The following is a 9,298-nucleotide window of genomic DNA, read 5'->3' on the forward strand; positions in this document are numbered from 1 at the left end:
GGAAAGAGAGGAGGCTGAGGAGAGAAAAAAGTCTGGGGAAAATGAGGCGGGGAACAGACTGACCTGGAGAAGAAACAAGGTGGAAGTCTGGGAGGGCCAGGCTAGAATTTGAGCGAGGAGCTGGTGTGGGAGGGATGGAAGGCATAGGCAGAATGAGGTGGGAGGGTGGCAGGAATGAGGGGAGGGACAGGGTGGCTGTGTGCAGGCAGGCGTTACGGGGACGAGGCAAGACAGGGAAGACTGAGCGCATTTCCGGGCAGGGCTCATCTCACCGGGGTCTGGCCCGGCGCCCTCAGGGCCCGCTGCGTCCGCGACCGGGTGCGGGCCGCTGAGGCACACGAGCTCTGCGCGACCCCGCAGCGCCTTCCGCAGCGCTCCAGTCTTCTCGCGGAAGCCCCGCTCGCTCTGCCGAAAACCGGCCAGACACAAGACGCGCACAGACGGAGACGCGGCCATAATTCTAGGCAAGCGCCAGACGGGCCGGAAGTGGTCTTTCTCCGAACGGAAGTTAAACATAAGGGGGCGGGACCCAATGCCGGCACCACCCTGGGGGCGGGCCTCAGAGAGAGTGGGCGTTGCCATGACAACGTAGAGAGGGTGCGGTCCGGCCAGAGCTGGGGCTGATACCTGGGACCAAGGAGCGTTTCAGGGAGCGAGCGGCGCGACCTCGTCGTCTCTGCAGCTGCAAGCCTCGCAAGCCACCGCTGGAAAGGGGCGCGCGGGCCTCTCCTGAACCTGAGGTGGCCGACTTTGGTCACGGTCTCGCTTCCGCGTTCCCCACCCCGCTGACACGCATTTCCCGTAGCGGCCGCAGGGCGGCGGGCTCGGCTCGCGTCACCAAGGAGGCGGCCAATGTCTGGCCGCGCCCAAGCCTCTCCGCCCTCCTGAGGTTCCTTCCTACCTTCGCCAGCGCCGGCCGGCCCGGGTGCTGGAGCAGCCGATCCCGCCCGTGGTTCACCGTCCACGGCCCCAAGGAGCTGCCAGCGTAGAAGTCCATAGGGTAGGGCTGCTGCCAGGAAATGTCTCTCAGGGCCACTGCCGCCTAGAGGAGAAACACCGGACAGTAACATCTGCCAACATTTTTCTACGCAGGATTATTTAATTCTGCCCTCACGACGGCCTACGAAGGTCCTACTATATCCCTATAGCGCAGAGAGGAAATGTGAGGTTCAGAGAGGTGAAGGGATTTCCAAGGCCACACAGCTAGGAAGTGGCTCAGCTGTAACTAAGTGCTGCCCACCCACCCACAGAACTAGGAGCAAAGCCCACTCTCTCCCAGGGATTTTCAAAACGTGGTGTTACCTCATAGGGTGTGAGCAGCGGCTTGGGGAAGGCTGTGCCCCAATCAATGGAGAGGCGTGGACATGCCACCTGCACCCACCTGGGAGGGGAAGTCACGTCAGATCCAAGGTGGGGGGGGGGGGCCTGTTCCTGGACAGCATGCTGAAGAACATGGCTGTGTCCCCAACACAGCCAATGCATGCTTACTATTCTAAAGTAAAGACTGTCACCTACTGCTGTTTAGAATAACACTATGGGGACTTCCCTGGGGGCACAGTGGTTAAGAATCCGCCTGCCAATGCAGGGGACACGGGTTCGTGCCCTGGTCCAGGAAGATCCCACATGCTGCGGAGCAGCTAAGCCTGTGCGCCACAATTACTAAGCCTGCACTCTAGCGCCCGTGAGCCACAACTACTGAAACCTGCGTGCCTAGAGCCCGTGCTCCGCAACGAAAAGCCACCGCACCACAACGAAGAGTAGCCCCCGCTCACCGCGACTAGAAAAAGCCCACACCCAGCAACGAAGACCCAACACAGCCAAAAATAAATAATTTATTTTTTTAAAAAAAAGAATAACGCTATGGTGTTGCTTGTTTTCTCCTGTTTCCTCCACTGACTATGAGCTTTCTGAAGGGAGGGCCTGGGCAGCTCATTTGCAATAGTATCTCCAGAATCAAATTTAGTGCCTGGTACAGTGCAGGTGCCAACCAGCCCTCCAACTCATCTCACGCAGAATGACTATGATGCTGCCGTTGCCTGTGAGCCCCCAAGCCAGACAAAATAGGGAAGACCCACAGCCAAAGGTAGTCCCTGCTGGACGAGTGCTCTGTAAACACTAAAATTTCATGATCATGGAAGCACCGACTCCAGCCTTCAATAGGTGCTGGGCAGGACCCAGATTCTAAGCTTTTTTAGCCAGTCATAGCTAGACAGGAAAGGTGGGCAAACGTACACATCCACCTCAGGAAGAAGGCTAAGCTTGCTGGGGAAGATCTCAGAGAGCAGCAGCCTCACGAAGGGAAGTCCCAAGGCTCGGAGCCGAGATTCCAGGTGCTGTTGGGAGAGGGAGGCAGAGCTGGGGGTCCCCACGATCAAGCAGCCAAAGCTAAATCCCTTAGGTTACTGCTTTTCCCAGCTCGGTTCCCAGTTAGTCCTCTTTTCCAGAGACCATCCCAAGCCCTCTGACCTCCAGAATCTTGGGACTGCCCTGGCGGCCCAAAGTGCCCAGGATGAGACCCCAGGATTTAGCTGAGCGGGCAGTGGCTATGGCTTCTTGGCGGTTGGCCTGCATGCGCTGGCAGTCATACTGCTCTCTGGACAGGACTTTGCTGTACGGGTCGTATCTGGAAAAGAAGCTGTCATGGTCACAGTGACAGCCACTTACAGGATTTGTGCTATATACACAGCTCCCCGACTCGGCCCCTTGGTCTCCTGAACCCTCAGTCTCCATGCAGGCAATTAAGAACAGAGGCAAGAGCAGAGATCGTCGTTGGGAAGATCAGTTCCACAACTCAAGCAGGCAAGAGTGGGAGAGGGGTCTAGGATCCAGGTGTGATTCCAGGGGATGGGTAGGTACTGTGCAGCAGCAACCCTTCTCCTGATACCGAGATTCAGAACCCAAGTGCCTCAGATCCTTAGGGCCAGGGGCTGTTAAGTGGCCAAGGGATGAGGAAGTTTGGGCTGATTGAGGGTTTCAGTGGCAGGGAACCCCACCCCCTTCCCAGCTGGTCAGCCCAGCTCAGTCCATACCGATAAGCGGGGACATTGGGGTTGGCAACCATGACAGACTCCAGATGGAAGCGGCCATCTCCAAGATATCTGCAGGCGGGAGAAAGGGGACAGTAAGTGTGGGGTGGGGCACCAGAAGAAGCAGGCACTGGCTCGGAGGTCCAGAGGACTGAGTTCTTAGCTATGCTGCTGACTGTGTATGTGAACTGGGACAAAGCATCATTTCACACACACCGCCCCCCTCACCCCACCCCACCCCACCCCACCCCATAAGGAGAAACTGGACAGCCACACCCATCCCCTGGGCTACTTCTCACAACTCAGAGGGATTGCTCAGTGTTTGAGAGTTGGCAATTGGAGTGCAGGGGGCAACCTTGACCCCCAGAAAGATTTTGTCAGAGACTAAGTCCTTGTTTTCTAAGTCTATGTTTCTTATAGTGAGGCCCAAAGACATATTCTTGCAGTATGAGATATTTTTATCCTCTTTTAAAGAGAATTTATTTGCAAATCACTGATTTATACAATATACTTAAACCTGTCTACATCATATACACTGACCAAACAAATAAATAGCTGTTCTTTCATGCTGAAAGAATAAGCTAAACTTTAACATGTACACAAATACTTATAGGTAAGTTGTGCAGCCTGAATCCCCAGTTTTTAAAAGTCTCTAGTTTTTCCTGGATATTCTGTGAATATTAGGAAAAGGACACTGAAGTATGGTTTTTTGGGTTTTTTTTGCTGCACTGGGTCTTCATTGCAGTGTATGCATTTCTCATTATGGTGGCTTCCCTTGTTGCAGAGCACGGGCTCTAGGCATGCGGGCTTCAGTAGCTGCAGAACGCAGGCTCAGTAGTTGTGGCTTGCGGGCCCCAGAGCACGTGGGCTTCAGTAGTTGCGGCGCACGGGCTTAGTTGCCCCGCCCCATGTGGGATCTTCCTGGACCAGGGATGGAACCCGTGTCCCCTGCGTTGGCAGGCGGATTCTTAACCACTGCGCCACGAGGGAAGACCCCGTCCTGGTTTTTTCACATGTAAAATAAGCTTGAATTGGATGACCATTAAGGCTCCTCTAGCTATGTAATGCAGAATCTAAGAACTGCACCCCTCCCCACCCCGACCTTCTGGGGGAAGAGTAAAGGGACAGCCAAGACCATGGTAAGGCTCTAGATCTAGATCCTAACTTGGAGGTGGAGGGACAGATTCTTCCTCACCTAGCTCAATATAGATGTGGGAAGTAATGTTCAGGGTGTCATCTATGCCATAAATGAGCTTTCAGGGTATATACTGGCTACTCTCTGCCCAAACTAGCTCTTGGGTCCAGTTACTGAGTTGTAATAACAGCCACTGTTTACTGGGCTTGTGCCTTCCGTGTACCAGGCCTGGGCTAAACACCTGACATGTTATGACTTCACTCAGTCCTGTCAGGTAATCCTCCAAGCTGCTACCTATGGTATCCCCATTTCACAAAAGATACAAGTGAGGTTCAGGGATGTTAAGAAACTTGCCCAAAGTCACACAGCTAATAAGCAGTGTATCTGGGACTTGATTCTAGGCTTACCCATCAGGCTGTACCAAGCATGCCTAGGAGATGCTGTCCCTAACAGTACCTTCCCAGACCATGGAGAGGCCAGAGCATGGAAGACAATCTGCATGGCAGCTCCTTCTGTCTTGGAGATCACACCAAATTTTGATGGATGGCCAACACTCAGAGTGTCCCTCCTTCCAACACACACCATGACGCCCCCAGGGGTAGGCATCTATGAGCTCAGAGTTATGTAGGCACAGGCACAGCGGGAATGCCCCTCAGGGAGCAGGGCTACCAGGTCTACCAGGTCTGGACTTGGGAAGGCCCTGATGTGGGTCTGCTAGGGGCAGGGATGTCCTGTGTGGGTGCAGGTGGGGCTGAGTCAGGGGAGTGCCCCTCCTTCCTTCCCCGCCATTAGCTGGGAATGGGGCTCCCCTCCCCAGTCTTAGCCGGGGGAGCTGTCGGCTCTGGGGCTGGCTGCGTTCACACAACATTAAGCACTTCCATTACCTAAAATAATTAGGCAGCAGGAGACATGCTGCTCCTGCTCGTTAGCTGTCCGGACGCTAAACTAATGGGGCTGCAGCCTGGGCGTGCCCAGCCATCTTCTCCAATTCTATTCCCACGGCTTCTAGCCCACCCTCATCCCCCCGTCCGGCCCTGATTCCTGCTCCACCCTGGGCATAGCCTTCTGGATGTTGGACAGAGCACTGGAGAGGGAGACAGGAAACCTGAAACCCTATTTGGTCCCCATCTTGCAAGGTGACCTTGAGCGAATGGCTAAGGAGCTTTAGACTCAGTTTCCTTTCCTGGATGATGAACCCGAGCTCCCTCCTAGGGTACATTTCTTGTGTCTCTATGACTGGCACCCCATTTTTCACTTACACAACAGCCTCCACCTCCTTGGGTAGACGGGGGGACGTGCAGCCCAGGATCTCCCCAGGGGACAGGGGCTTGCACTGTGGGACACTCACACGATACTCAGCTTTCAGCTCTTGGGCAGCTGCCTGTAGGGATAATGAGGGAAGGGAAGCAAGTGGATGGGGAAGGAGAGGCAGGGCCATAGGACCAGCCTGGAGCACCTGCCATGGGGATCCAGGAAGAGCCTGGAGACTGGCCACTGTCTGCCCACTTACCTGCAAAGTTGACACAAACTGAATGGTGCTGACCAGCGCAAGGGCACTGGCTGGGGGAAAGGTGAGGCGGATAGAGTCCAGTAGGTGGGTAGTGTCTATCCGGATGTCCACAAAGACATACAGCACCTGGAAGTCTTGGGCCGAGGTGTCCATGGGAACTGGGAGGAGGGAAGAGTTCAGGAGACTGTTCTGGAAGGCAGGAGGGGCAGAGGGCCTGGCCCAGGCCAAGGTTTCTGAGTAGCCAGGACCAGTGGCTTTAGCCTGAGGGCTAGAGGGAGGGGTTGGGGGAGGTGGGGAGGGTGTTGTCACAGGTCTTTTAGACGCTCCGTCTCTGTCACTCCGCTGGGGGCCCAGCCTGCTCTACCACCAACAGCCTTTCAAACACCCGCATCTGGGACAGCAGCATGGTTTCCAAGGCAACCAAATCCAAAGGAAAGATCCACCTGCAGTGCAGGAAGGCCAAGGCCATCCCAGAAACTGGGAGGGACCTTGTGCATACAAGCAGGACAAGGCACTGTGATGGAGATGGGCGTGCAGTCCCACCTCCCTGCCAGGGTCTGGGTGTCCTGGTCTGCCGTACCCAGGCAGCTGTGGCCATAGTGCACCAGGAAGTCAGCTCCCAGGGCCCTTGCGGTAAAGTCATCCACACAGCAAGCCCCGTAGGTCACATCACCCATCACCATCACTTCGGCCTCCGTGAACCTGTCGGGTTGGGGAACAATGGGACAGTGACACAAGGAGGTAGCAGGGAACCTAACTGTGGAGGTATCTCAGGGCCCAGCTCCACTCTCCCTACCTCTCCCAATCCCTTGGGTTGGCAGCTGCCATTTCTGCCAACAGAGTAGGAGGGGCCCAGCTGCTACCTCCCCCAAGCCTGGCAGCAGCTCCTGGAACCGTAGCTGTATGAGGATGGACTCTGTAGCATCCTTATTCCTCTTCCCAGGCTCAGACTGCAAGAGGGACCCCCCAACCCTCAGCCTGGCATACAGGGGGTCAAACACAGACCTCCACCGCCCCAACTCCTCCCACCCAGAGCAATGAGCATGCACACGGGGGCGAAGACACCCACTCCCACACCCTGGCACCGTGACGTGTGTGGGCACGCGTGTGTGGATACACATAGCCTCCCCGTTGCCCAGACCCCCTGCCACCTCCCCACCCTTAGTCAGGGCCCTCTGTGCCCGGGATGGGGGGACCCATGGACAGCTCCTCCGCAGCACATGGCACCACCCACACACCTCATGTGTCAGGAAGAGTGGGCTCTGGCCAGCACACTGCCATGGGATCTGCTGCCAGGCCTGAATCACTGGGGGATGGGGTGACTGGGGAAGACCCCACTCTCCCTGAACTCACCACAGGAATGGGGCCAGAGGATTAGCTCTTCCCTGAGGCCCACCCCTGGGGCATGGAGTCTGGCTCAGTGTCAGGAGGTCTCCCCATTTCTCCTGGGGGTGTGGTGCGAAAAGCTGAGCTGCTGCCAGGCAGCTCCCCCACCTCCCCAAATCAGGCTGTGCACAGAAGCAGATAATTCAGCTCCTTAGAATGCAGCCCAGGCGTCTGAGTCAGCCAGAGCACTTAATTTTTTATAGATTAAAATGTATGCAAATTGGCCCGAGCCCCAGAGAGCATCCCCAAGGGGCAAGAGGGTGGGAGCAGGGAAATGAGTCTGTGGCTGCAGGGTGGGGGTAGGGCGGCAGCAGGGAAGTGGGAGGTTCCCATCACGAGGTGACCTCCCCTTTCTTCTTTCGCCCTCCCTGTTCCTGTGCTGGTTACAGATGGCTGAGCACTCACCCCCCCTCCCAAGGATGGCTCATTGTATTGAAGAAACTTAGATGAGGGAGGTAGAGGAACTGAATACCATCTCCTATGCGCTTCTCCCTCTGCCAAGCCCCTCTTGCCTCACTCCTCCAAATGTGCCAGAGAAAGTTTCCCCCAAGCCAGACCCCCACGCTGACCACCCAGCCCACTGCAGGGTCAACTCTGAGGACTCTCAGCTTCCTCCTCAAGCTCCACCACCTGCTGTGGGCCCACCTTTGAAGATACTGGAGTTGACTCATTTCTCCCTCCCAATTTCTCTTAGGGAAGGGGAGATGTATAGAGACAAGCAGGGATTGCAGCAGGCTAGGAGTTTAGTTTGGGGTTTTTCCCTTGGTGTGTGTATGGCTGTGGGAAGGACCACGGTAAGGCAGAGGTCCAGAAGGAAAAAATGATGCCAACAGGCAGAGCTGTAATGGACGTGGGGAAGGTCTTGGTTCAGCTTCGTCAGTGGCCCACGGCTCACCTTTCCAAGATATCCACAATGGTACAGGCGAAGAGGAGGAGGCCTTCAGGCATTTGTAAGGCCACTGCAAGACAGAGCAGAGACATGAGCAGAGGGCTGGGAAGAGACTGGGACAGGGACACTGCCCCTGGCTCGGCCAGGCAACCTCTCCTCCCCCACCCCCGCTCAAAGCTTACGGGCTCACCCTTCTTGGCCTGGGCCTGTTGGATCCTCCAGATGGTCTTGGGAATCTCAAAGTTATAGTTGGAAGGCAGGACTTGAACGGCTGCCTGTAGCTGGGGACTGTTCAGGATCTCAGGGGGTATCTGATTGGCCAAGCGGCCCCGAGGGGCTCGACCTAGGATGAATGCAAGGCCTGAGTTGGTCGGTGCCTGGCCTAAACCACAGCCAGACCTGAGTGAGCTGTTAACACCACCCAAGTTTAAGGCCCAGATCCTAGATGCCAAGGGGATTGGCCCAGCCTTCTTCCCCACTGAGTTCATCCGGAAGCTGGAAAGACAACCCATTAAGCTGGGAGGAAATCTGTATAATTAATTTCCACGTTATGAGATTACTGGGAATCAAGGACTTGGGCGTGTGGCTCAGCTCTTACCTCAGGAGAGTAAGCTGACACCAGGGGACTCAACTGAGAGGCAAATGAAAAAAAAGTCCACACAACCGCTCCTTGATAGAGAACAGTCCTGAGGAAACCCCAAGAGTCCAGCCAGCCCAACCAGTCTGGGAAAATGTCCCTCTCCCCCCAGCCCCTGAGAACACCTTGAAGTTCTGAGATCCTAGATATGAGATCTATAAGCAAACTGTTGTAAGTACTAATTTAAAAGACTGCCTTCCTTACTCGAGTCCCACTGACTATGTCTACACTGGTTAATTCCTGCACTCTTCCCTCTCCTCATTCAAAAGGGAAATAAACACCATACATTTAACTGACTTAACAAATTCCCCAGTTCCATCATTCTACCCCACTTCCCACCCCAGGAAGGATGGAAAGAATACATACACTCTAGTCAGGACTGCGGGCAAACAGGTAAGGACAGAAAAGTGACCTTGCCCTTTAGGGGCTAGTAGTCTAGTGGCGGCAAATGCAGGTACACAAATAATTACAAACCCCTGATTAAAGGAGAAGAAACATTGTAGCCCTTTAGGAAGGCTGAAGCCCTTCATCTGCATCCTACTCCTCACAATTCAGTTTAGCCCAACCCTGGTCTCCCTTTAGGCACCAGACGGTTTGGGAATGTGACAAGGGGAGAAATGAATTTATTCAGCGAATATTTATTGAGCCTGTACTATTTGCCAGAACTTCTGCCAGGGATCCTGCCAGACCTGACACTTCAGCCTCTGTGTGTGTG

General features: G+C 55.1%; 2 protein-coding genes across 2 annotated transcripts in view; both read right to left on the bottom strand.

Annotated features, from left to right (window-relative positions):
• The window catches only part of OVCA2 (OVCA2 serine hydrolase domain containing), a 1,203-nt gene extending 621 nt beyond the window's left edge, over positions 1-582 (bottom strand). The window contains exon 1 of the mRNA XM_007454201.1: positions 273-582. Within this exon, the coding sequence (XP_007454263.1) occupies positions 273-582 (310 nt within the window). The remainder of the gene's footprint in view (positions 1-272) is intronic.
• A 63-nt stretch (positions 583-645) lies between these two features.
• Positions 646-9,298, bottom strand: part of DPH1 (diphthamide biosynthesis 1) — a 9,553-nt gene continuing 900 nt past the window's right edge. Inside the window, exons 2-12 of the mRNA XM_007454202.1 lie at positions 8,137-8,289; positions 7,953-8,016; positions 6,252-6,373; positions 5,672-5,829; positions 5,421-5,542; positions 3,030-3,098; positions 2,467-2,623; positions 2,233-2,333; positions 1,303-1,381; positions 902-1,042; positions 646-735 (exon numbers count right to left, since the gene is read on the bottom strand). Of these exons, the coding sequence (XP_007454264.1) occupies positions 646-735; positions 902-1,042; positions 1,303-1,381; positions 2,233-2,333; positions 2,467-2,623; positions 3,030-3,098; positions 5,421-5,542; positions 5,672-5,829; positions 6,252-6,373; positions 7,953-8,016; positions 8,137-8,289 (1,256 nt within the window). The remainder of the gene's footprint in view (positions 736-901; positions 1,043-1,302; positions 1,382-2,232; positions 2,334-2,466; positions 2,624-3,029; positions 3,099-5,420; positions 5,543-5,671; positions 5,830-6,251; positions 6,374-7,952; positions 8,017-8,136; positions 8,290-9,298) is intronic.

The sequence above is a fragment of the Lipotes vexillifer genome, unplaced genomic scaffold (assembly GCF_000442215.2).
Source record: "Lipotes vexillifer unplaced genomic scaffold, Lipotes_vexillifer_v1.1 scaffold680, whole genome shotgun sequence".
NCBI classification, from domain to species: domain Eukaryota; kingdom Metazoa; phylum Chordata; class Mammalia; order Artiodactyla; family Lipotidae; genus Lipotes; species Lipotes vexillifer.